At 52.8% G+C, this 27,141-nt stretch overlaps 1 protein-coding gene across 1 annotated transcript in view; it reads right to left on the bottom strand.

Annotated features, from left to right (window-relative positions):
- Positions 1-27,141, bottom strand: part of LOC138815430 (engulfment and cell motility protein 1-like) — a 211,422-nt gene that overhangs the window by 141,622 nt on the left and 42,659 nt on the right. Inside the window, exon 4 of the mRNA XM_070004844.1 lies at positions 23,933-23,983. Coding sequence (XP_069860945.1) covers positions 23,933-23,983 — 51 coding nt within the window. The remainder of the gene's footprint in view (positions 1-23,932; positions 23,984-27,141) is intronic.

The raw sequence follows: 27,141 nt of genomic DNA, 5'->3' as shown, positions 1-27,141 counted from the left end.
CCAAAGGCCTCTTCACACCACGCCACAATGAAGCCTTCACCTGGAGCAGCCCTTGCCACACCCCTACCTGCCCTGGTTATCACTAATCATCTCCCTTCAGTACCTAGACCCCCTGTTTATCTACTCTTATTTATTAAAGTTTATTGAAAAAGATCAAAAGGCACACAAGGTCCTCTCATGAAACAAACAAAGAGCGTTCCACTCTGTGGCTTCCAGTGGTTTCCCAGGTGGCCAAGCAGTTGGCACTGTCTACTAGGAAGCACATTCCTCAACCACTCCCCTTAACTGGACCTCCCCACTCCTCTGCTGCTGCTTCCTGGCAGCCAAGGGACTTGTCAATCTGCCCTTGTCTTCATTCCTTACCTCCCTGGTGGCTCCTTATCTGCCCTCCGAGGAGGAGTAGTAGTAGTAGTAGTAGTAGTAGTAATAGTAGTAGTAGTAGCAGGAGGAATAATAATAATAATAATAATAATAGTTATAGTAGTAGTGCTAGTAGACCTAGTATTCTTAGTAGTTCTAATAGGCTCTGATTCAAGTCACAAGTCTCTGTGTCCCAACAGGAATTGAAAGGCAGAACAGAACTCACCGGACAAAAGAGAAAGCCTAGCAATCCTCCCAGGGTGGCATGGACTTTCAGAGGACAGGAGTGCAGAGGAGTGCACACACAAAGAAGGGCCTACTCCAGCCGCTGTCTGGTCCAATGTGGGGAGAACTTCCCTGGAGGGTACATGTTGGGAACGCCATTCCTTGGGCCCGAAGCACACAAAAGGCCTACCAGCAGCTGTCTTGTTCAGGGATCCATGAGGGGCAAAGAGAAAAGGAGAGCCCGTTGATCCAAAGGACATGAGGCCCTGGGTTCAATTCCTCAGCACCACATAACCAAAAAGGCAAAAAAGCCGGAAGTGGCGCTGTGGCTCAAGTGGTAGAGCGCTAGCCTTGAGCTGAAGAGCTGAGGGACAGCGCCCAGGCCCAGAGATCAGGCCCCACGACAGGAACCCCCCTCAAAAAAAAAATCAGAATTAGAGTAGAAACACAATGTCCCCTTGTATAGGGTCCTTCAGATTCCCAGGGAGATGTGGAGTGGAAAGCTTGTTTGGTCTCTTGGGTGCACACTGGCCTGCCAGGTGGGAAGGGTGGTCACGCGCCCCTCAACCCCCAGACTCCCACCGTGACTGTGTGCTCATGAAGGCAAAAGGCCGTAAAGGGTCAAGAGGTCAGAGGGCGTGGGGCCTATGTGTTGGTGAGGTCAATGGGGACTGGGCATCGCTGAGTGGGGGGGTGGGGGAGGGCCTGTGATGTCACGTGACCTCACTTCCTTGGCGACCAACAGCCACAGAACTCAGAACCCCAGTTGCCCTCGACTGAGGAGACGGCATCTTCTTGCCTTCTCTTGCACAGAGGGAAAGGCGACTATGTTTAGCTGCTGTTGTCCATGGCTTAGAGGCCGTGGGAGACACCCTGAACGTGGCCACCACCCCGAACGTGGCCACGAGGCTCCTCGTGCTCAGAGCGCTCCGCAGCGCCTGAGACAGTGGGCCAGATCACACGCCACGCCAACAAGAGTATTTGGCAGGCGGCGTTCACGCGTATCACACAGCCCACGGGATGTGTCGGGCCCTGAACGCCCCATGGCCCACGTACGGGCCGATCGTCACGGACCAGGCCTGGGCTCTGTCGGGCTACCCATGACCGCGGCACCGCTGCTCAGTCCTGGAGAGGTTCGGCGAGGCCAGCCCACCACTGTGAGTACCCTGAGCCCAGAGGATGCCCTGCCCCGTGGAGACCACATGGCTGTCCCATGGGCCGGGCCAGACAGTTGGGGCCACAGCTCTGATAGCCTCAATTCCACGGATGAACCACTGCCTCCACTCAGTCCGGGGGAGGTTCACCGCTCATGGGCTGGTCCAGACTATCAGGGCCACAGCTCTGACAGCTTCTCTTCCACCAAGGCGCCGCTTCCTCTGCTCAGCCCCGGGGAGGTTCGCCACAGCCAGCCTGCGACTAACACCGTGAGTGCCCTGATCAACTCCAAGTCCTTCCTCTTCTGCCCAGGCCCGGGTGTGACTGTGCTCAGGCCTGGGCAGCAGTGGGCCTCCATGGGGTCTGCACAGGGATGACTGATAACGCACAGGGGCCTGTCAGAACCAGAGCCCTCTCTCTTGGCACCTTGCCACGGGTGTCTAGGAGGGAAACATTCCTGAGCTGTCCCCACCCTCCTCTCATTTGCCCCGCTCCTGCCAGTGCCTAAGAGCCATCAACCCTGCAAGATCATGGGGCTCACTGCTGTCCAGGGAGGGCCGGGTCCCTAAGACTTCCACCCAGCCACAAACAGCCCCAACAGCGGCCACACACCACGTCCCTCCCTCCCTCCCATCCTCACCTTCACGCTTCTTGCTGACCCTGTGGCCTCCCCTGTCTTTGCAGGCCTCCTCACGGGACCTAGGCCAGGACAACACCCGCTGGACCAACGTCACGTACACCCGGACCATCAGGCGCAGGCGTTGGTCAGTCACCTGGGTGAGTGTGGATGTGTGTCCATTCCTCCAAGGACATCGAGCCCACACATCACACTCACACTGGGCCGCGCTTGGACAAAGTCATGCAGGGCTGTCTCTGCCAGCCCCACAAAGCAATAGCTCCCACTGCAGACCCTGTACTGCCTTGGCAGGGACAAACCACTGCCAAACAGTCCATCACCCAGTGTAATCCAGCTCCATGCCCCCTAGCCACACTTGCCAACCACTCTAACACTCACCACACGAGAAAGCGGCTGGCTGCCCACATGTGCACCTAGGCAGCTCTTGGGCTTTGGCTGCATTGCCACATGTCCCCTCCTGCCTACTCCTGGGCTCACCCACCACCTCTCAGCCCTTGTGCCAGGGACCTAACAGCTTCTGCACCGTCGGTAGGCTTTCCCTGCCCATCATCATGTGGGAGGCTTGCTTCGAGCAACTTAAAGGACACACATACTATTGCAGGCTCCCAGTGTCCTGTGTGTGTGTGTGTGTGTGTGTGTGTGTGTGTATTCGAGTTAGCCTGTGTGTATGGGAGCAGGAGTGCATGTGTGTGCTGGTGTGCAGGTATATGTATGTGTTAGAGAGAGAAAGAGACACAGACAGAGACAGAGAGACAGAGGGAGGGACAGGGACAGGGACAGAGAAAAAACCCATGCCCGCTTTTCCCATGCCCTCCTAAGGCAGTGGGGTTTGTTCTGAGCTCCAGCTCTCCCCCAAGCCTCCAGCGGGGTTCTCCCGTCTTTTTCGAAAATCCAAGCAATTCTGTATCTCCCTAGACTGAAAACGGGCTGCTGGTCCTGAGCCTGGAGGAAACTTCTTGGAGCTGGCAAATGAGGATTACTTCTTCCCAGGGGGTTGTGGACCCAACACCTGGGCTTCTGCAGAGCCGCGGCTCCTTGGCCCCCATGGAAGCACTGTGCCCCAGGCTAGAGGCTGTGAGTGTGACCAGGTGAGCATCATCCTGCAAGGCTCTGGCTGCCATGGGCAAGCCACAGCTCAGCGAGACTCTTTCCTGGGCAGGCGGGAGGGTGGGTGTGTAGCAAGCACTGGAGGACCTTCACTGTGCTGTGGCCCCTTTGCCTTTTCCTCAGGTGCTCGGTGGCTGGCTGGGTGCTGCTGAGCCTTAGCCCCAGGCCAGATGGATGCCAATGTGGGCTGCAAATGCCCATCGGGAGCTCTCCCAGAGAATGGTCTCTGATGCAGCTGCTGCCATTGATCAGCCCTGACCAGCCAAAGCCGGTGAGTCCCGGACTGGGCCCCTCATCCTTCCTCCTTTGGGGGCAGGCAGACAGTCTACACAGACCCAGAACCCTCTCTCTAGGAGGCAATTCTGGCCACACCATCACCTCTCCTCCTGCAAGCCCTGGGACACACTGGCACACTCACTGGCCAGGCATCAGCCCTGCCGGTCCATGGGGCCCGCTGCTGTCCAGGAAGTGCCTAGTCCCTAAAGCTTCCATAAACAGCCATAAACAGCCCCAACATTGGCCATACACCATGTCCCTCTCTCCCTCCCACTTTCACCTTCATGCTTCTTGCTGGCTTCTTGCTGGCCATCCCTGTCTTTGCAGACCTGCATACAGGACATGATTCAGGACAACCGCAGCTGGACCTCCATCACATACAGCATCACTGTCAGGCCCTGGCTTTGTCAATCATGTGGATGAGTGTTGATGCGTGTTGGTTCCTCCAAGGACATCCAACCCACACAACACACTCACACTGGGCTGGGCTTGGACAGAGTCATGTGTCACCCTCCAGCCCCAGCACTTCCTTGGTAGGGACACTGCTGCCAAACAGTTCAGCACCCAATGTAATCCAGGCCCCCATCTCCATGCCCTCTAGCCACACCACACCTACCCACAACTCTGACACTCACCACACGTGAAAGCGGCTCGCTGCCCAAATGTGAACCTATGTAGCTCTTGGGCTTTGGCCCAATTGTCACATTTCCCCTCCTGTCTGGTCCTGGGTTCACCCACTGCCTCTCAGCCCTTGTGCCAGGGACCTAACAGCTTCTGCACTTTCTGTGTGCTTTCACCATTCATCATCAGGCTGGAGGCTCACTTTAAGCAAACTCAAAGTGCTCACTTACAGCTGCAGGCTCCCGGTGTGAGTGTGTGTGTGTGTGTGTGTGTGTGTGTGTGTGTGTGTGTGTGTGTGTGTATGTGTGGATTCCAGCTAGACTAGTGGTGTGCGAGTGGGAGAACATGTGTGTGCTGGGTGTGGGTGTATGTGTTCGAAAGACAGAGAAAGAGAGACAGAGAGAGAGAGAGAGAGCGAGACAAAGACAGAGACTGAGACAGAGAGACAGCGACAGAGACAGACAAACAGAGATAGAGACAGAGAGAGGGAACACATGCCTGCCTTTCCCACGCCTTCCTACGGCAGGGAGTTTGTTCTGAGTTCTAGCCCACCCCCAAGCCTCGAGCAGGTTGATTATAGCTTCTTTGAAAAACCAAACAACTCTGCGGTCTCCCCAGGCTGAAAACATTATGCCGGTCTGGAGCAGAGAGGATTTGTACAACCTATGGCAAATGTGCATGATGACACCGTCTTTGCAGGGCATTGAATACCGGGCACCGGCCCCTCTGCACAGCCAGGGATCTTTGGGACCAAGGGAGGCACTGTGCTCCAGTCAAGAGGCCCTGCCTGTGACCAGGTGAGCCTCATCCTGCAAGGCACTGGCTGCCACGGGCAAGCCACAGCTCATCCAGGCAATCACCCGGGCAGCTGGGAGGGTGGGTGTGGAGCAAGAACTGCCAGGACCCTCAGTCTGCTGTGGCCTCTTTGACTGCCGTTTCCTCCAGGTGCTTGGTGGATGACTGCCACCCCTACCTCGGTTTGCTGAGCCGGAACTGGTTCCACAGCCACAGTCCGTGTAGACGGAAGGATGGGCTCCTGATGCCCATAGGGAGCTGTACCACAGGGTGCTCGTGCATGCAGCTGTCGCTGCCATTGCGTAGCCCTGTGGTGGTTCGCCCTGACCAGCCAAGGCCTGTGAGTCACCTACTGTGCCCTCGTCCTCCTTCCCCAGGGGCAGGCGGGAGGACTCCCCAGACCCAGAACCCTCTTTCTAGACTCGGAGGCAATCCTGGCCTCACCATCACCTCTCCTCCTACAAACCTTGTGGCACACTTACTCACTAACTGCCCAGCCAGCAGCCCTGCAAGGCGTGGGGCTTGGTGCTGTCTGGGGAGATGCTAGGGCCCAACGTTTCCAGGGGGCCACACCCAGCCTCAACAGTGGCCACTTGTCATGCCCTTGTCTTCCTCCCTGCCTCCCTTCTTTCCCTCCTTAAGCTTCTTGCTGGCCTCCTGACCATTCTTCCTCTCTTTTCAGACCTGCACCACATTGACTACATTGCCCCACCACATGGTGGCAAGGCCTGGCTTCACCCGGATATATTGTTCTCTCCTATGGAGATGCCAACTCCCAACCTCCCCTTCTGGTTGCATCATCTGGAGCCTACTGATGCAGAGGCTGCAGGTGAGGGACACTGGCCCCGGAGCTGTTCCTTCCAAGGTAGGGATAGCCTGTCCTACTTACACCCATGAGCCCAGGTGCCTGAGCGAGCGTGCACGCATGCAAGTGCACTCCCACAGTCACATGCAACTCAGGCTTGTACAAGGGCACAGGAGAGTGTGTTGTATATGGGGGCCAGATCTGGAGCACAGTGTGTGTGTATGGAGAGGAGGCCCGACATCTGGGAAAGACCCAGAACCATCCGTTGTTGGATGCCTTAGGGACCTCCATCCACCTTGGGCCGCCTCAGGGGGCAGAGCTCGGTCTGCAAGGCAGCAGGCAGGGCTGTGTCCCGACTCCACCATGGGCTCTATACCTGCTCTGCTCCTCTTGCAGCTGCGGGGCCAGCTCCAGCCCAGCTGTGCTAACATCTGCTGACTGCGCTCCGCCAGTGCCACTGGCCAGACCAAAGCCAGCATGACCAATGCCTTCACCACAAACAAGCAGCCAAAGGCCTCTTCACACCACGCCACAATGAAGCCTTCACCTGGAGCAGCCCTTGCCACACCCCTACCTGCCCTGGTTATCACTAATCATCTCCCTTCAGTACCTAGACCCCCTGTTTATCTACTCTTATTTATTAAAGTTTATTGAAAAAGATCAAAAGGCACACAAGGTCCTCTCATGAAACAAACAAAGAGCGTTCCACTCTGTGGCTTCCAGTGGTTTCCCAGGTGGCCAAGCAGTTGGCACTGTCTACTAGTAAGCACATTCCTCAACCACTCCCCTTAACTGGACCTCCCCACTCCTCTGCTGCTGCTTCCTGGCAGCCAAGGGACTTGTCAATCTGCTCTTGTCTTCATTCCTTACCTCCCTGGTGGCTCCTTATCTGCCCTCCGAGGAGTAGTAGTAGTAGTAGTAGTAGTAGTAGTAATAGTAGTAGTAGTAGCAGGAGGAATAATAATAATAATAATAATAATAATAGTTATAGTAGTATTGCTAGTAGATCTAGTATTCTTAGTAGTTCTTATAGGCTCTGATTCAAGTCACAAGTCTCTGTGTCCCAACAGGAATTGAAAGGCAGAACAGAACTCACCAGACAAAAGAGAAAGCCTAGCAATCCTCCCAGGGTGGCATGGACTTTCAGAGGACAGGAGTGCAGAGGAGTGCACACACAAAGAAGGGCCTACTCCAGCCGCTGTCTGGTCCAATGTGGGGAGAACTTCCCTGGAGGGTACATGTTGGGAACGCCATTCCTTGGGCCCGAAGCACACAAAAGGCCTACCAGCAGCTGTCTTGTTCAGGGATCCATGAGGGGCAAAGAGAAAAGGAGAGCCCGTTGATCCAAAGGACATGAGGCCCTGGGTTCAATTCCTCAGCACCACATAACCAAAAAGGCAAAAAAGCCGGAAGTGGCGCTGTGGCTCAAGTGGTAGAGCGCTAGCCTTGAGCTGAAGAGCTGAGGGACAGCGCCCAGGCCCAGAGATCAGGCCCCACGACAGGAACCCCCCTCAAAAAAAAAAATCAGAATTAGAGTAGAAACACAATGTCCCCTTGTATAGGGTCCTTCAGATTCCCAGGGAAATGTGGAGTGGAAAGCTTGTTTGGTCTCCTGGGTGCACACCGGCCTGCCAGGTGGGAAGGGTGGTCACGCGCCCCTCAACCCCCAGACTCCCACCGTGACTGTGTGCTCATGAAGGCAAAAGGCCGTAAAGGGTCAAGAGGTCAGAGGGCGTGGGGCCTATGGGTTGGTGAGGTCAATGGGGACTGGGCATCGCTGAGTGGGGGGGTGGGGGAGGGCCTGTGATGTCACGTGACCTCACTTCCTTGGTGACCAACAGCCACAGAACTCAGAACCCCAGTTGCCCTCGACTGAGGAGACGGCATCTTCTTGCCTTCTCTTGCACAGAGGGAAAGGCGACTATGTTTAGCTGCTGTTGTCCATGGCTTAGAGGCCGTGGGAGACACCCTGAACGTGGCCACCACCCCGAACGTGGCCACGAGGCTCCTCGTGCTCAGAGCGCTCCACAGCGCCTGAGACAGTGGGCCAGATCACAAGCCACGCCAACAAGAGTATTTGGCAGGCGGCGTTCACGCGTATCACACAGCCCACGGGATGTGTCGGGCCCTGAACGCCCCATGGCCCACGTACGGGCCGATCGTCACGGACCAGGCCTGGGCTCTGTCGGGCTACCCATGACCGCGGCACCGCTGCTCAGTCCTGGAGAGGTTCGGCGAGGCCAGCCCACCACTGTGAGTACCCTGAGCCCAGAGGATGCCCTGCCCCGTGGAGACCACATGGCTGTCCCATGGGCCGGGCCAGACAGTTGGGGCCACAGCTCTGATAGCCTCAATTCCACGGATGAACCACTGCCTCCACTCAGTCCGGGGGAGGTTCACCGCTCATGGGCTGGTCCAGACTATCAGGGCCACAGCTCTGACAGCTTCTCTTCCACCAAGGCGCCGCTTCCTCTGCTCAGCCCCGGGGAGGTTCGCCACAGCCAGCCTGCGACTAACACCGTGAGTGCCCTGATCAACTCCAAGTCCTTCCTCTTCTGCCCAGGCCCGGGTGTGACTGTGCTCAGGCCTGGGCAGCAGTGGGCCTCCATGGGGTCTGCACAGGGATGACTGATAACGCACAGGGGCCTGTCAGAACCAGAGCCCTCTCTCTTGGCACCTTGCCACGGGTGTCTAGGAGGGAAACATTCCTGAGCTGTCCCCACCCTCCTCTCATTTGCCCCGCTCCTGCCAGTGCCTAAGAGCCATCAACCCTGCAAGATCATGGGGCTCACTGCTGTCCAGGGAGGGCCGGGTCCCTAAGACTTCCACCCAGCCACAAACAGCCCCAACAGCGGCCACACACCACGTCCCTCCCTCCCTCCCATCCTCACCTTCACGCTTCTTGCTGACCCTGTGGCCTCCCCTGTCTTTGCAGGCCTCCTCACGGGACCTAGGCCAGGACAACACCCGCTGGACCAACGTCACGTACACCCGGACCATCAGGCGCAGGCGTTGGTCAGTCACCCGGGTGAGTGTGGATGTGTGTCCATTCCTCCAAGGACATCGAGCCCACACATCACACTCACACTGGGCCGCGCTTGGACAAAGTCATGCAGGGCTGTCTCTGCCAGCCCCACAAAGCAATAGCTCCCACTGCAGACCCTGTACTGCCTTGGCAGGGACAAACCACTGCCAAACAGTCCATCACCCAGTGTAATCCAGCTCCATGCCCCCTAGCCACACTTGCCAACCACTCTAACACTCACCACACGAGAAAGCGGCTGGCTGCCCACATGTGCACCTAGGCAGCTCTTGGGCTTTGGCTGCATTGCCACATGTCCCCTCCTGCCTACTCCTGGGCTCACCCACCACCTCTCAGCCCTTGTGCCAGGGACCTAACAGCTTCTGCACCGTCGGTAGGCTTTCCCTGCCCATCATCATGTGGGAGGCTTGCTTCGAGCAACTTAAAGGACACACATACTATTGCAGGCTCCCAGTGTCCTGTGTGTGTGTGTGTGTGTGTGTGTGTGTGTGTGTATTCGAGTTAGCCTGTGTGTATGGGAGCAGGAGTGCATGTGTGTGCTGGTGTGCAGGTATATGTATGTGTTAGAGAGAGAAAGAGACACAGACAGAGACAGAGAGACAGAGGGAGGGACAGGGACAGGGACAGAGAAAAAACCCATGCCCGCTTTTCCCATGCCCTCCTAAGGCAGTGGGGTTTGTTCTGAGCTCCAGCTCTCCCCCAAGCCTCCAGCGGGGTTCTCCCGTCTTTTTCGAAAATCCAAGCAATTCTGTATCTCCCTAGACTGAAAACGGGCTGCTGGTCCTGATCCTGGAGGAAACTTCTTGGAGCTGGCAAATGAGGATTACTTCTTCCCAGGGGGTTGTGGACCCAACACCTGGGCTTCTGCAGAGCCGCGGCTCCTTGGCCCCCATGGAAGCACTGTGCCCCAGGCTAGAGGCTGTGAGTGTGACCAGGTGAGCATCATCCTGCAAGGCTCTGGCTGCCATGGGCAAGCCACAGCTCAGCGAGACTCTTTCCTGGGCAGGCGGGAGGGTGGGTGTGTAGCAAGCACTGGAGGACCTTCACTGTGCTGTGGCCCCTTTGCCTTTTCCTCAGGTGCTCGGTGGCTGGCTGGGTGCTGCTGAGCCTTAGCCCCAGGCCAGATGGATGCCAATGTGGGCTGCAAATGCCCATCGGGAGCTCTCCCAGAGAATGGTCTCTGATGCAGCTGCTGCCATTGATCAGCCCTGACCAGCCAAAGCCGGTGAGTCCCGGACTGGGCCCCTCATCCTTCCTCCTTTGGGGGCAGGCAGACAGTCTACACAGACCCAGAACCCTCTCTCTAGGAGGCAATTCTGGCCACACCATCACCTCTCCTCCTGCAAGCCCTGGGACACACTGGCACACTCACTGGCCAGGCATCAGCCCTGCCGGTCCATGGGGCCCGCTGCTGTCCAGGAAGTGCCTAGTCCCTAAAGCTTCCATAAACAGCCATAAACAGCCCCAACATTGGCCATACACCATGTCCCTCTCTCCCTCCCACTTTCACCTTCATGCTTCTTGCTGGCTTCTTGCTGGCCATCCCTGTCTTTGCAGACCTGCATACAGGACATGATTCAGGACAACCGCAGCTGGACCTCCATCACATACAGCATCACTGTCAGGCCCTGGCTTTGTCAATCATGTGGATGAGTGTTGATGCGTGTTGGTTCCTCCAAGGACATCCAACCCACACAACACACTCACACTGGGCTGGGCTTGGACAGAGTCATGTGTCACCCTCCAGCCCCAGCACTTCCTTGGTAGGGACACTGCTGCCAAACAGTTCAGCACCCAATGTAATCCAGGCCCCCATCTCCATGCCCTCTAGCCACACCACACCTACCCACAACTCTGACACTCACCACACGTGAAAGCGGCTCGCTGCCCAAATGTGAACCTATGTAGCTCTTGGGCTTTGGCCCAATTGTCACATTTCCCCTCCTGTCTGGTCCTGGGTTCACCCACTGCCTCTCAGCCCTTGTGCCAGGGACCTAACAGCTTCTGCACTTTCTGTGTGCTTTCACCATTCATCATCAGGCTGGAGGCTCACTTTAAGCAAACTCAAAGTGCTCACTTACAGCTGCAGGCTCCCGGTGTGAGTGTGTGTGTGTGTGTGTGTGTGTGTGTGTGTGTGTGTGTGTGTGTGTATGTGTGGATTCCAGCTAGACTAGTGGTGTGCGAGTGGGAGAACATGTGTGTGCTGGGTGTGGGTGTATGTGTTCGAAAGACAGAGAAAGAGAGACAGAGAGAGAGAGAGAGAGCGAGACAAAGACAGAGACTGAGACAGAGAGACAGCGACAGAGACAGACAAACAGAGATAGAGACAGAGAGAGGGAACACATGCCTGCCTTTCCCACGCCTTCCTACGGCAGGGAGTTTGTTCTGAGTTCTAGCCCACCCCCAAGCCTCGAGCAGGTTGATTATAGCTTCTTTGAAAAACCAAACAACTCTGCGGTCTCCCCAGGCTGAAAACATTATGCCGGTCTGGAGCAGAGAGGATTTGTACAACCTATGGCAAATGTGCATGATGACACCGTCTTTGCAGGGCATTGAATACCGGGCACCGGCCCCTCTGCACAGCCAGGGATCTTTGGGACCAAGGGAGGCACTGTGCTCCAGTCAAGAGGCCCTGCCTGTGACCAGGTGAGCCTCATCCTGCAAGGCACTGGCTGCCACGGGCAAGCCACAGCTCATCCAGGCAATCACCCGGGCAGCTGGGAGGGTGGGTGTGGAGCAAGAACTGCCAGGACCCTCAGTCTGCTGTGGCCTCTTTGACTGCCGTTTCCTCCAGGTGCTTGGTGGATGACTGCCACCCCTACCTCGGTTTGCTGAGCCGGAACTGGTTCCACAGCCACAGTCCGTGTAGACGGAAGGATGGGCTCCTGATGCCCATAGGGAGCTGTACCACAGGGTGCTCGTGCATGCAGCTGTCGCTGCCATTGCGTAGCCCTGTGGTGGTTCGCCCTGACCAGCCAAGGCCTGTGAGTCACCTACTGTGCCCTCGTCCTCCTTCCCCAGGGGCAGGCGGGAGGACTCCCCAGACCCAGAACCCTCTTTCTAGACTCGGAGGCAATCCTGGCCTCACCATCACCTCTCCTCCTACAAACCTTGTGGCACACTTACTCACTAACTGCCCAGCCAGCAGCCCTGCAAGGCGTGGGGCTTGGTGCTGTCTGGGGAGATGCTAGGGCCCAACGTTTCCAGGGGGCCACACCCAGCCTCAACAGTGGCCACTTGTCATGCCCTTGTCTTCCTCCCTGCCTCCCTTCTTTCCCTCCTTAAGCTTCTTGCTGGCCTCCTGACCATTCTTCCTCTCTTTTCAGACCTGCACCACATTGACTACATTGCCCCACCACATGGTGGCAAGGCCTGGCTTCACCCGGATATATTGTTCTCTCCTATGGAGATGCCAACTCCCAACCTCCCCTTCTGGTTGCATCATCTGGAGCCTACTGATGCAGAGGCTGCAGGTGAGGGACACTGGCCCCGGAGCTGTTCCTTCCAAGGTAGGGATAGCCTGTCCTACTTACACCCATGAGCCCAGGTGCCTGAGCGAGCGTGCACGCATGCAAGTGCACTCCCACAGTCACATGCAACTCAGGCTTGTACAAGGGCACAGGAGAGTGTGTTGTATATGGGGGCCAGATCTGGAGCACAGTGTGTGTGTATGGAGAGGAGGCCCGACATCTGGGAAAGACCCAGAACCATCCGTTGTTGGATGCCTTAGGGACCTCCATCCACCTTGGGCCGCCTCAGGGGGCAGAGCTCGGTCTGCAAGGCAGCAGGCAGGGCTGTGTCCCGACTCCACCATGGGCTCTATACCTGCTCTGCTCCTCTTGCAGCTGCGGGGCCAGCTCCAGCCCAGCTGTGCTAACATCTGCTGACTGCGCTCCGCCAGTGCCACTGGCCAGACCAAAGCCAGCATGACCAATGCCTTCACCACAAACAAGCAGCCAAAGGCCTCTTCACACCACGCCACAATGAAGCCTTCACCTGGAGCAGCCCTTGCCACACCCCTACCTGCCCTGGTTATCACTAATCATCTCCCTTCAGTACCTAGACCCCCTGTTTATCTACTCTTATTTATTAAAGTTTATTGAAAAAGATCAAAAGGCACACAAGGTCCTCTCATGAAACAAACAAAGAGCGTTCCACTCTGTGGCTTCCAGTGGTTTCCCAGGTGGCCAAGCAGTTGGCACTGTCTACTAGGAAGCACATTCCTCAACCACTCCCCTTAACTGGACCTCCCCACTCCTCTGCTGCTGCTTCCTGGCAGCCAAGGGACTTGTCAATCTGCCCTTGTCTTCATTCCTTACCTCCCTGGTGGCTCCTTATCTGCCCTCCGAGGAGTAGTAGTAGTAGTAGTAGTAGTAGTAGTAATAGTAGTAGTAGTAGCAGGAGGAATAATAATAATAATAATAATAATAATAGTTATAGTAGTATTGCTAGTAGATCTAGTATTCTTAGTAGTTCTTATAGGCTCTGATTCAAGTCACAAGTCTCTGTGTCCCAACAGGAATTGAAAGGCAGAACAGAACTCACCAGACAAAAGAGAAAGCCTAGCAATCCTCCCAGGGTGGCATGGACTTTCAGAGGACAGGAGTGCAGAGGAGTGCACACACAAAGAAGGGCCTACTCCAGCCGCTGTCTGGTCCAATGTGGGGAGAACTTCCCTGGAGGGTACATGTTGGGAACGCCATTCCTTGGGCCCGAAGCACACAAAAGGCCTACCAGCAGCTGTCTTGTTCAGGGATCCATGAGGGGCAAAGAGAAAAGGAGAGCCCGTTGATCCAAAGGACATGAGGCCCTGGGTTCAATTCCTCAGCACCACATAACCAAAAAGGCAAAAAAGCCGGAAGTGGCGCTGTGGCTCAAGTGGTAGAGCGCTAGCCTTGAGCTGAAGAGCTGAGGGACAGCGCCCAGGCCCAGAGATCAGGCCCCACGACAGGAACCCCCCTCAAAAAAAAAATCAGAATTAGAGTAGAAACACAATGTCCCCTTGTATAGGGTCCTTCAGATTCCCAGGGAGATGTGGAGTGGAAAGCTTGTTTGGTCTCTTGGGTGCACACCGGCCTGCCAGGTGGGAAGGGTGGTCACGCGCCCCTCAACCCCCAGACTCCCACCGTGACTGTGTGCTCATGAAGGCAAAAGGCCGTAAAGGGTCAAGAGGTCAGAGGGCGTGGGGCCTATGGGTTGGTGAGGTCAATGGGGACTGGGCATCGCTGAGTGGGGGGGTGGGGGAGGGCCTGTGATGTCACGTGACCTCACTTCCTTGGCGACCAACAGCCACAGAACTCAGAACCCCAGTTGCCCTCGACTGAGGAGACGGCATCTTCTTGCCTTCTCTTGCACAGAGGGGAAGGCGACTATGTTTAGCTGCTGTTGTCCATGGCTTAGAGGCCGTGGGAGACACCCTGAACGTGGCCACCACCCCGAACGTGGCCACGAGGCTCCTCGTGCTCAGAGCGCTCCGCAGCGCCTGAGACAGTGGGCCAGATCACACGCCACGCCAACAAGAGTATTTGGCAGGCGGCGTTCACGCGTATCACACAGCCCACGGGATGTGTCGGGCCCTGAACGCCCCATGGCCCACGTACGGGCCGATCGTCACGGACCAGGCCTGGGCTCTGTCGGGCTACCCATGACCGCGGCACCGCTGCTCAGTCCTGGAGAGGTTCGGCGAGGCCAGCCCACCACTGTGAGTACCCTGAGCCCAGAGGATGCCCTGCCCCGTGGAGACCACATGGCTGTCCCATGGGCCGGGCCAGACAGTTGGGGCCACAGCTCTGATAGCCTCAATTCCACGGATGAACCACTGCCTCCACTCAGTCCGGGGGAGGTTCACCGCTCATGGGCTGGTCCAGACTATCAGGGCCACAGCTCTGACAGCTTCTCTTCCACCAAGGCGCCGCTTCCTCTGCTCAGCCCCGGGGAGGTTCGCCACAGCCAGCCTGCGACTAACACCGTGAGTGCCCTGATCAACTCCAAGTCCTTCCTCTTCTGCCCAGGCCCGGGTGTGACTGTGCTCAGGCCTGGGCAGCAGTGGGCCTCCATGGGGTCTGCACAGGGATGACTGATAACGCACAGGGGCCTGTCAGAACCAGAGCCCTCTCTCTTGGCACCTTGCCACGGGTGTCTAGGAGGGAAACATTCCTGAGCTGTCCCCACCCTCCTCTCATTTGCCCCGCTCCTGCCAGTGCCTAAGAGCCATCAACCCTGCAAGATCATGGGGCTCACTGCTGTCCAGGGAGGGCCGGGTCCCTAAGACTTCCACCCAGCCACAAACAGCCCCAACAGCGGCCACACACCACGTCCCTCCCTCCCTCCCATCCTCACCTTCACGCTTCTTGCTGACCCTGTGGCCTCCCCTGTCTTTGCAGGCCTCCTCACGGGACCTAGGCCAGGACAACACCCGCTGGACCAACGTCACGTACACCCGGACCATCAGGCGCAGGCGTTGGTCAGTCACCCGGGTGAGTGTGGATGTGTGTCCATTCCTCCAAGGACATCGAGCCCACACATCACACTCACACTGGGCCGCGCTTGGACAAAGTCATGCAGGGCTGTCTCTGCCAGCCCCACAAAGCAATAGCTCCCACTGCAGACCCTGTACTGCCTTGGCAGGGACAAACCACTGCCAAACAGTCCATCACCCAGTGTAATCCAGCTCCATGCCCCCTAGCCACACTTGCCAACCACTCTAACACTCACCACACGAGAAAGCGGCTGGCTGCCCACATGTGCACCTAGGCAGCTCTTGGGCTTTGGCTGCATTGCCACATGTCCCCTCCTGCCTACTCCTGGGCTCACCCACCACCTCTCAGCCCTTGTGCCAGGGACCTAACAGCTTCTGCACCGTCGGTAGGCTTTCCCTGCCCATCATCATGTGGGAGGCTTGCTTCGAGCAACTTAAAGGACACACATACTATTGCAGGCTCCCAGTGTCCTGTGTGTGTGTGTGTGTGTGTGTGTGTGTGTATTCGAGTTAGCCTGTGTGTATGGGAGCAGGAGTGCATGTGTGTGCTGGTGTGCAGGTATATGTATGTGTTAGAGAGAGAAAGAGACACAGACAGAGACAGAGAGACAGAGGGAGGGACAGGGACAGGGACAGAGAAAAAACCCATGCCCGCTTTTCCCATGCCCTCCTAAGGCAGTGGGGTTTGTTCTGAGCTCCAGCTCTCCCCCAAGCCTCCAGCGGGGTTCTCCCGTCTTTTTCGAAAATCCAAGCAATTCTGTATCTCCCTAGACTGAAAACGGGCTGCTGGTCCTGAGCCTGGAGGAAACTTCTTGGAGCTGGCAAATGAGGATTACTTCTTCCCAGGGGGTTGTGGACCCAACACCTGGGCTTCTGCAGAGCCGCGGCTCCTTGGCCCCCATGGAAGCACTGTGCCCCAGGCTAGAGGCTGTGAGTGTGACCAGGTGAGCATCATCCTGCAAGGCTCTGGCTGCCATGGGCAAGCCACAGCTCAGCGAGACTCTTTCCTGGGCAGGCGGGAGGGTGGGTGTGTAGCAAGCACTGGAGGACCTTCACTGTGCTGTGGCCCCTTTGCCTTTTCCTCAGGTGCTCGGTGGCTGGCTGGGTGCTGCTGAGCCTTAGCCCCAGGCCAGATGGATGCCAATGTGGGCTGCAAATGCCCATCGGGAGCTCTCCCAGAGAATGGTCTCTGATGCAGCTGCTGCCATTGATCAGCCCTGACCAGCCAAAGCCGGTGAGTCCCGGACTGGGCCCCTCATCCTTCCTCCTTTGGGGGCAGGCAGACAGTCTACACAGACCCAGAACCCTCTCTCTAGGAGGCAATTCTGGCCACACCATCACCTCTCCTCCTGCAAGCCCTGGGACACACTGGCACACTCACTGGCCAGGCATCAGCCCTGCCGGTCCATGGGGCCCGCTGCTGTCCAGGAAGTGCCTAGTCCCTAAAGCTTCCATAAACAGCCATAAACAGCCCCAACATTGGCCATACACCATGTCCCTCTCTCCCTCCCACTTTCACCTTCATGCTTCTTGCTGGCTTCTTGCTGGCCATCCCTGTCTTTGCAGACCTGCATACAGGACATGATTCAGGACAACCGCAGCTGGACCTCCATCACATACAGCATCACTGTCAGGCCCTGGCTTTGTCAATCATGTGGATGAGTGTTGATGCGTGTTGGTTCCTCCAAGGACATCCAACCCACACAACACACTCACACTGGGCTGGGCTTGGACAGAGTCATGTGTCACCCTCCAGCCCCAGCACTTCCTTGGTAGGGACACTGCTGCCAAACAGTTCAGCACCCAATGTAATCCAGGCCCCCATCTCCATGCCCTCTAGCCACACCACACCTACCCACAACTCTGACACTCACCACACGTGAAAGCGGCTCGCTGCCCAAATGTGAACCTATGTAGCTCTTGGGCTTTGGCCCAATTGTCACATTTCCCCTCCTGTCTGGTCCTGGGTTCACCCACTGCCTCTCAGCCCTTGTGCCAGGGACCTAACAGCTTCTGCACTTTCTGTGTGCTTTCACCATTCATCATCAGGCTGGAGGCTCACTTTAAGCAAACTCAAAGTGCTCACTTACAGCTGCAGGCTCCCGGTGTGAGTGTGTGTGTGTGTGTGTGTGTGTGTGTGTGTGTGTGTGTGTGTGTGTATGTGTGGATTCCAGCTAGACTAGTGGTGTGCGAGTGGGAGAACATGTGTGTGCTGGGTGTGGGTGTATGTGTTCGAAAGACAGAGAAAGAGAGACAGAGAGAGAGAGAGAGAGCGAGACAAAGACAGAGACTGAGACAGAGAGACAGCGACAGAGACAGACAAACAGAGATAGAGACAGAGAGAGGGAACACATGCCTGCCTTTCCCACGCCTTCCTACGGCAGGGAGTTTGTTCTGAGTTCTAGCCCACCCCCAAGCCTCGAGCAGGTTGATTATAGCTTCTTTGAAAAACCAAACAACTCTGCGGTCTCCCCAGGCTGAAAACATTATGCCGGTCTGGAGCAGAGAGGATTTGTACAACCTATGGCAAATGTGCATGATGACACCGTCTTTGCAGGGCATTGAATACCGGGCACCGGCCCCTCTGCACAGCCAGGGATCTTTGGGACCAAGGGAGGCACTGTGCTCCAGTCAAGAGGCCCTGCCTGTGACCAGGTGAGCCTCATCCTGCAAGGCACTGGCTGCCACGGGCAAGCCACAGCTCATCCAGGCAATCACCCGGGCAGCTGGGAGGGTGGGTGTGGAGCAAGAACTGCCAGGACCCTCAGTCTGCTGTGGCCTCTTTGACTGCCGTTTCCTCCAGGTGCTTGGTGGATGACTGCCACCCCTACCTCGGTTTGCTGAGCCGGAACTGGTTCCACAGCCACAGTCCGTGTAGACGGAAGGATGGGCTCCTGATGCCCATAGGGAGCTGTACCACAGGGTGCTCGTGCATGCAGCTGTCGCTGCCATTGCGTAGCCCTGTGGTGGTTCCCCCTGACCAGCCAAGGCCTGTGAGTCACCTACTGTGCCCTCGTCCTCCTTCCCCAGGGGCAGGCGGGAGGACTCCCCAGACCCAGAACCCTCTCTCTAGACTCGGAGGCAATCCTGGCCTCACCATCACCTCTCCTCCTACAAACCTTGTGGCACACTTACTCACTAACTGCCCAGCCAGCAGCCCTGCAAGGCGTGGGGCTTGGTGCTGTCTGGGGAGATGCTAGGGCCCAACGTTTCCAGGGGGCCACACCCAGCCTCAACAGTGGCCACTTGTCATGCCCTTGTCTTCCTCCCTGCCTCCCTTCTTTCCCTCCTTAAGCTTCTTGCTGGCCTCCTGACCATTCTTCCTCTCTTTTCAGACCTGCACCACATTGACTACATTGCCCCACCACATGGTGGCAAGGCCTGGCTTCACCCGGATATATTGTTCTCTCCTATGGAGATGCCAACTCCCAACCTCCCCTTCTGGTTGCATCATCTGGAGCCTACTGATGCAGAGGCTGCAGGTGAGGGACACTGGCCCCGGAGCTGTTCCTTCCAAGGTAGGGATAGCCTGTCCTACTTACACCCATGAGCCCAGGTGCCTGAGCGAGCGTGCACGCATGCAAGTGCACTCCCACAGTCACATGCAACTCAGGCTTGTACAAGGGCACAGGAGAGTGTGTTGTATATGGGGGCCAGATCTGGAGCACAGTGTGTGTGTATGGAGAGGAGGCCCGACATCTGGGAAAGACCCAGAACCATCCGTTGTTGGATGCCTTAGGGACCTCCATCCACCTTGGGCCGCCTCAGGGGGCAGAGCTCGGTCTGCAAGGCAGCAGGCAGGGCTGTGTCCCGACTCCACCATGGGCTCTATACCTGCTCTGCTCCTCTTGCAGCTGCGGGGCCAGCTCCAGCCCAGCTGTGCTAACATCTGCTGACTGCGCTCCGCCAGTGCCACTGGCCAGACCAAAGCCAGCATGACCAATGCCTTCACCACAAACAAGCAGCCAAAGGCCTCTTCACACCACGCCACAATGAAGCCTTCACCTGGAGCAGCCCTTGCCACACCCCTACCTGCCCTGGTTATCACTAATCATCTCCCTTCAGTACCTAGACCCCCTGTTTATCTACTCTTATTTATTAAAGTTTATTGAAAAAGATCAAAAGGCACACAAGGTCCTCTCATGAAACAAACAAAGAGCGTTCCACTCTGTGGCTTCCAGTGGTTTCCCAGGTGGCCAAGCAGTTGGCACTGTCTACTAGGAAGCACATTCCTCAACCACTCCCCTTAACTGGACCTCCCCACTCCTCTGCTGCTGCTTCCTGGCAGCCAAGGGACTTGTCAATCTGCCCTTGTCTTCATTCCTTACCTCCCTGGTGGCTCCTTATCTGCCCTCCGAGGAGTAGTAGTAGTAGTAGTAGTAGTAGTAATAGTAGTAGTAGTAGCAGGAGGAATAATAATAATAATAATAATAATAATAGTTATAGTAGTAGTGCTTGTTTTGGTGCCAGTCCTAGGGCATGAACTCAGAGTCCAGGCACTATCCCTGAGCTGCTTTGGCTCAAAGCTCGTGTTCTATACCACTTGAGTCACAGCTCCACTTCTGGAGGCCAGGCACTGGTGGCTCACACCTATAATCCTAGCTACTCAGGAGACTGAAATCTGAGAATGGTGGTTTCAAAGCCAATCCAGGTAGGAAAGTCCATAAGACTCTTATCTCCAATTAACCACCAGAAAACTGGACATGGAGCTGTGGTTCAAAGTGGTAGAGCACTAGCCTTGAGGGGGGAAAAAAAAAGAGCTCAGGGACAGCACCCAGGCCCAGAGTTTTAGCCCCATAATGGACCGAAGGGGGGAGGGGGGAGATAGTCTCATGGACTGTCCTGCCAGGGTTAGCTTCAAACTGTGACCTTTGATCCTCAGATCTCAGCCTCCTGAGTAGCTAGGATTATAGATAGGCTTGAGCCACCAGAACCTGGCTTCTAAATCACTTTGAATGTACCCTCTCTGTGTGAAGACTGGAAGAACCCCAGTTCTGTCTCCCTCCGAATCACTCCCTAGACTTCCCAGCTGGGGTACAATAAGTCCTGCCTGGTCTAGTGTGCAAAGGACATTTTGTTGGCTCTTCTATATATGTACCTTTCCAAATGAACTTTTGCTAAGAAAAATGTCAATAAACGAAGAGGAAGCTAGGTAGACAGAATTTAAACCTAATTCATTCCACTTCAATGGGAGACCGACCAACAGAAACACTTACTTAAAAGGAAACAAATACTTTAAAAGGGAAAAAAATGCTTAAATGGAAATACCACCTCCACAGAATAGAAGCACAACTCAGCATGGCCACGTTACCTAAGATTGTGTGTGTGTGTGTGTGTGTGTGTGTGTGTGTGTGTGTGTGTGTGTGTACCGGTGTATGCGTGTGTGTGTGTGTGTGTGTGTGTGTGTGTGTGTGTGTGTGTGTACTGGTGTATGCATGCTAATGTCTTATCTCCCAGGAGGGGGAACTCAGCTTGCTAGGTGCATGAACTTTAAATATTAGCACAGCTGAGCATTGGTGGCCCATGCCTGTAATCCTGAAGTAGCAAAAGACCTTCTTCTGTGTTCTTCCCAGTAATCTTTTCTTAAAATGGATGGATAAATTCACTTTTAATTCATTTTTATTGTCTATGGGCACAGGTGGCTCACACCTGTAATCCTCACTACTCAGAAGGCTGAGATCTAGAGATCACAGTTCTAAGCCAGCCTGGTCAGGAAAATCCATGAGACTCATCTCCAATAGCTAAACTGTGGTGCAAGTGGTAGAGCACTAGCCTTAAGCAAAAGAGTGTTTAAGGATAGTACCCAGGCCCTGAGGTCAAGCCCCAAGGTAAGCACAAAAATAATAATAATAATGAATTAACCAGGTACCAACTGTTCATGCCTTTCATCCTAGCTATGCAGGTGACTGGGATCAGATGATCTCAGTTCAAAGCCAGCCTGGGTAGGAAAGTCCATGAGACTCTTACCTCCAATTAATCACTAAAAAGTTGGATTTGGAGCTCTGGCTCAAGTGGTAGAAAACTAGCATTGAGTGAAAAGGCTAAGGGACAGCACCCAGACCTTGAATTCAAGCCCCAAGAACCCCTCCCCCCCCACCCCACACACACAAGTTACCATGTGTGACCCATATTTTTTAATTCTCAATTCAATTTTCAATTTTAAACAAAATTACAGAAAGTAATCTAGCAATTAATGACATTTTCAGATCCCAATTATTTTGTTGTGACATAATGCCCAATTCCAGACTCTGTGTCCATCCACAGAGCACAAGGCAGTGTTTCAAATGCAGAGTCTGGTGTGCTGTCTCAGACATGTAACCCAAGGCCTGCACACTTGCAGGTCAAAGTCCACAACTGCCCCAGGTTTGGAAACATAAGCCAGTCTTGTCTTGTAGCGGCATCCTGCTTGCTATCTCTACCATCTTTCCATTAACAGAGCTGGGAATGTGAAGGATATTTTCCAAAATCCCTGCTCTGAGATGACAGATCTCCACAGAGTTAAAATGCTGCTCTGGGGCCTGCTACATGCCACTTATCTCACAGCTTTGCTTTGTTTTCCTTCTTGGTGTAGTTATTCCAGAAATTTCTGCCACTTAGCACTTGTATAACCTGACTGGAAATGGGAACAGGTGGAAAATTGTACTGAAAAACAGGTTGTGAATAAAAATGAACAAATGTAAAAAAATAAAAAATATAATGCCACCCTGGAGATGCTGTAAACACCACCCTCCCCTCCCTGACACTGAACCTCCTTTCTAAGAGCGACTGAATCCCCAGTGAGGGGAACCAATTCTTTCTTTGGCTTGGAGATGGCCAAGAGAAAAAGCTGAGCCTTTCTAAGAGGAAACAAAAGACACGGTGTGCACTTCCCTGCCTGGCAAGCAGATGAAGGACTTTGAGCAGGATAAATAGGAATGCAAAGCACAAATGAAATGCTCACCTCCAAGGGTCAAGTTTGTATTAATTCACATTAATTCCAGGAAGTCAGATAAAAATGACTCAACCCACTGTACAACCACAGAAAAAGGACAGCAAACTATCATTTTTGTGAAGCAGGGAAGTTGGCACCGGGCAATGGCTGCAGCAACCCAGTCATTCTGTCTACTGAGCCCATCCCTATGTTTAGGTTGGAGATGTCTTAGGATAAAATACTTACGTCTTGTACGTAAGTTTATCAGCTTTGGTGAGGGGAAAGGGAAGCACAGAAATGCTGGGATAGAGGGTGAACTAACTCAGCAGTGATATTCACAAGACACTGTGTTGGAAATGAACTATAGAACGTGGGGAATCGGGGTGGGGGCGGAGGAGGGGAAAATAAAACAGAAAAAATGAGGGAGGGGGTAACACTGTCCAAAAAGAAATGTAATCAATGCCTGACTCATGTAACTCTAACTCCTCTGCACATTGCCTTACAGTACAAATAAAAATTAAAAAATTAATAGACCAATTTAAATGAAAGCAAAATACTTAGCAGTTTTTAAACTTCTCTAATGTAATTTTCAACAAGATGGATCTGTGGTAGTTATACTGCCCACAGTTTAATTCTAGCCAGATGTTTTCTCCTCCATTTTGAAATTTATTTTTAGCCTACCACATGGCTTTAGTGACAACTAGAAATGATAGATAGTTTTCCTCAACTGTGCAGGTGGAAATAGTAATACCTGGTATATTTTGTGCTGCTTGTGTTTTTTAGGAAGGCAAGGAAATGCAGTGTGGAAAAATATGGCTCAAATATGCTAATGTTACTACCCCAACTAGACCAGGAAACAAGAAAGACCAGGATGCCACCCATTCACTGCCAAGTGCACAGGCACCTTGTTCAACAGCTTTCACGCGCAGATATGCATGAGTTCTGATTAGCATCCATGAAACAGCCTAAATGGCCCAACATTTACTATTTGAAATCAATTTTTATCCATTTTTTCATCAATTTTCATCATCACTGACCAACACTAGGAAATATTTAAATTCAACCTGTCTTTGTCTTTGTCTCTGTCTTTCTCTTTCCCCCTCCTTCTCTTCCTCCCACCCACCTTTCTCTCCCCCCCCCCTCCATAGACTTTAAATAAAGAAACAGCCTGTTTTTGGTTTGGCTTGCTTTGTTTCTCTGAATTTGCTCAGAGAAGATGATAAAAAAAATCTACATAGCCAAGTTATTCATCAGTAATGTAAGAGCTGTTGAGATGGCCACCAAACTCCAATTCCATGATTCCCAATCCACTCTCTGTTCACAGTGGTTCCTTCCTCCTCTGCCATGGGAAATAAACTGGAGAGACTTCCAATTAAACTAAACTCTGCCCATGAGTACATCCCAGGGACTTTCTGTTTTAGAGTACAGTCACTCTCAAAAAAACAGCATTCTATAAGCACATACAGCAGACCCAGAGGGTAGGCAGCTTAAGATGAAATAACCAACTAAGATCAACTTACTGGAGATGTGGTTAATCGAAGGATAGTGCCATTTTTTATTTCATTGCGATTCTGGAAAAGAAAAGAAAAAAATGGGTGAATATTAGAGTAAGAAGAAGCTAGGAAGAGAACAAAACAAATATAGTCAAGCATCAACTCTATACAATAAACATACTTATGATTACATGATTCGCTACAGAATCTTAACCTGGGCCCCAGATGTGTTCATGTTATATCAAGCTGTTGACAACACTCAGCACCAAGGAAGTAAATTTATTTTCACTTGCAAAAAGTAAGGATGCAGATCCCACAAGTAAAAAGAAGTCAATTTAAACACTAAACTCAGTGGATAGGACCCAGAAATTCCATTCCTATGTTTATAGCCAAGAGAACTGAAAACATGCCCAAAGAACTGAAAACATATGCCATATGAAGAACATGTATATACATGTGTACAGAAACATTGTTTATTAACAATCTACAAGTAGACCCATGCCCATCTCTAAGAATAAGTGGCCATACAAAATGAGGCCTGTTCATCCGTTCACTAGGAAATGCAAAGCAAGAAGCATGGGTGGGTGCTATAGTATAGATGTCCCTTGAATGTATTACACTCAGTAAAAAAAAGCCAAACATGAAAGAGCCCATGTTGTGTGGACCCACATACAGGAAATGTCCAGAAAAGACAAATAAATACATAAAAACTGATAAGAAGGAGAAATGGTGAGCTACTGCTAATGGGTACAAGTTGTTGTTTTTTTATAATGGGATGATGATAATGTTCTTAAATTAATTGTGTTTCTGGTTGCACAATTCCATAAATACTTTTTCCACCAAAAAACAAAAAAACAAAAACAAAAAATAAAGTACTTTTTAATTTTTTGTCGGTTGTGGGGCTTGAACTCTGGGTCTGGGCACTGTCTCTCAGCTTTTCAGCTCAAGGCGACTACCACTTGAGCCACAGCACCACTTCTGGTTTTCTGGTGGTTTATTGGAGATAAGAGTCTCAGGGACGTTCCTGGCTTTGAACCAAGATCCTCAGATCTCAGCCTTCTGAGTAGCTAGGATTACAGGTGTGAGCCACCAGCGCCCGGCAAGTAAAGTTCTGAGTAGCTAGGATTACAGGTGTGAGCCACCAGCGCCCGGCAAGTAAAGTACACTTTAAAAGTATATTCTGGCGGCCTTGGAACATATCTCAATAAAGTTGTAATTTTTATTTCTTTATTGGAGGTACTCAGGGTTCATGCTTGCTAAGCAGGTGCTTTACCATGTGAGCTACACTGCCAGGTCCTTTCTATACTGCTCATTTCCAACATAGGGTCTTTTTTTTTTTTTTTTTTTATAAGCCCAGAGCCCTAGGACGTAGCTGGGATGGCAGACCTGCACATCTTTATGGTCAGTGTGACCAGCAATGACACTGTCTTCCAGCAGAGAACTCACAGCTTGAACTGAAGGTTTTTGTTTGGAATAGCAGGACCCTAGCCTAAAAATAACCAGTGAAAACCAGACTAGGGTCATGGTTCAGTGGTATCATGCTGCCTAGCTAGCACAAGACCCCTGAGTTCCAATCCTAGTACTGCCAAAAAGAAGAAGAAGAGAAAAAGGAGGTGGTTCTGATTTTGTAGATTCTACACCAGAATCACAGCAGAGATACTGGGGTTGGACCACTTGTCATCTTCTAGCTGCATAACACTGCCATAAGCAGCAGAAGCGGCCTCTGGCCTGGCCCTCCCCTTTGGAAAGTTGGTATAGCTGGGGCTTCCCCATCTCCATGTGAGGAGAAAAGTTCAAAGCAGTGCCTGGCACACTGCAAATACTCAGGGAGAAAAATAACTTTATTACTAAGCACAAACTAACATCCATTAGAAAAGTACAATGCTGTAGCCTTGTATGTTTGCAACTAAATCATTCTTGTAATGTGGTAAACAAGAATGAGGATACAATCTCTGCTACCCTACAAAGAGCCACACATATACACACACTACACACTACACACACACACACACACACACACACACACACACACACACACACACACACACACACACACACACACACACACACACACACACACACACACACACACACACACACACACACACACACACACACCCTCTTCTGTATGCAGAACAGCATGGCCAGAATGACATTCTGTAGAGCTGCTTTACATCAGAACCTGCCATTCTCAATTAATTTTACCCCAGCCTCTTTGTCCCTTCTAGGGGTGCATTTGCTAATTTAGTCCTCCAAGCATTGTGCTCTGTGTGTGCACGTGCACACATATCCACACATGCAACTCTGTGCATATGATTTTACTTATTTATTTTGCTTATTAGCCATCTTCCCTCTACCTCAGAATGTCACCTCTGTGAGCTGATAGTTTATCCCACTCCATTGTTATATCTATGGAGAATGGTGAACTTGTATGACCCAGTCAACATGCAATAAGCATTGGTAAATAAATGGCAAAGTCTCCACATCAGGCTATAGACAGACAGGACTAAGTTCTATCTTCTGGACATTCAATAAAGTAAGAGAAACTGTCGTGTAATCATTGCATCTGTACCATGAAAGGGTCAGCAAAAAGAAAAAGTGATCAGTATAAAAGAGAAAGTAATCAGTAATATACCAGGCCAGGAGTGTAATGAAGAGATGTGAAGGAGGAGAAAACATAGATCAAACGCTTTTAGTGCAGGCAGTATTCAAGGAAGTCTCTTCCCGGCCACACACAACACTTCCCAGAGAGAGAGGAAGAAGCACTACTACACAGGAAAGGCCAAATACATCATTATATATCAATGGAATACTATTCACCCAAACAAAGAATGAAATTCTGCCATGTGACACAACATAGATAGAACTGGAGGTCATTATGTTAACTGAATGAGGCAGGCACAGGACTATAGTACATGGTCCCATTCACCTGTAGAACCTAAAACAACTGATCTCTTGGAAGTGTGCATAGAATGGTGGATCCCATAGGCCAGGGACAGCAGTGCTGAAGGGAAGAAGAAGAATGATCAATCAGTAAGTACTGTTACACTTGGATAACAGCTAGAAGTCCCTGTGTGCTAATGCATGGTAGGGCGAATATTTCACAAGAATAGATAGAAGAAAGGATCTGAGTATTTTTTATCATAAAGAAATGATAAATATGAGTTGGGTGCTGGTAGCTGACATCTGTAATCCCAGCTACTCAGGGGTTGATATCTGAGGATAAAAGTTCAAGC

Source organism: Dipodomys merriami, unplaced genomic scaffold (genome assembly GCF_024711535.1).
Source record: "Dipodomys merriami isolate MVZ:Mamm:240054 unplaced genomic scaffold, mDipMer1.0.p SCAF_1093, whole genome shotgun sequence".
Classification (NCBI taxonomy): domain Eukaryota; kingdom Metazoa; phylum Chordata; class Mammalia; order Rodentia; family Heteromyidae; genus Dipodomys; species Dipodomys merriami.
This window is presented reverse-complemented; position numbering and strand designations above follow the sequence as displayed.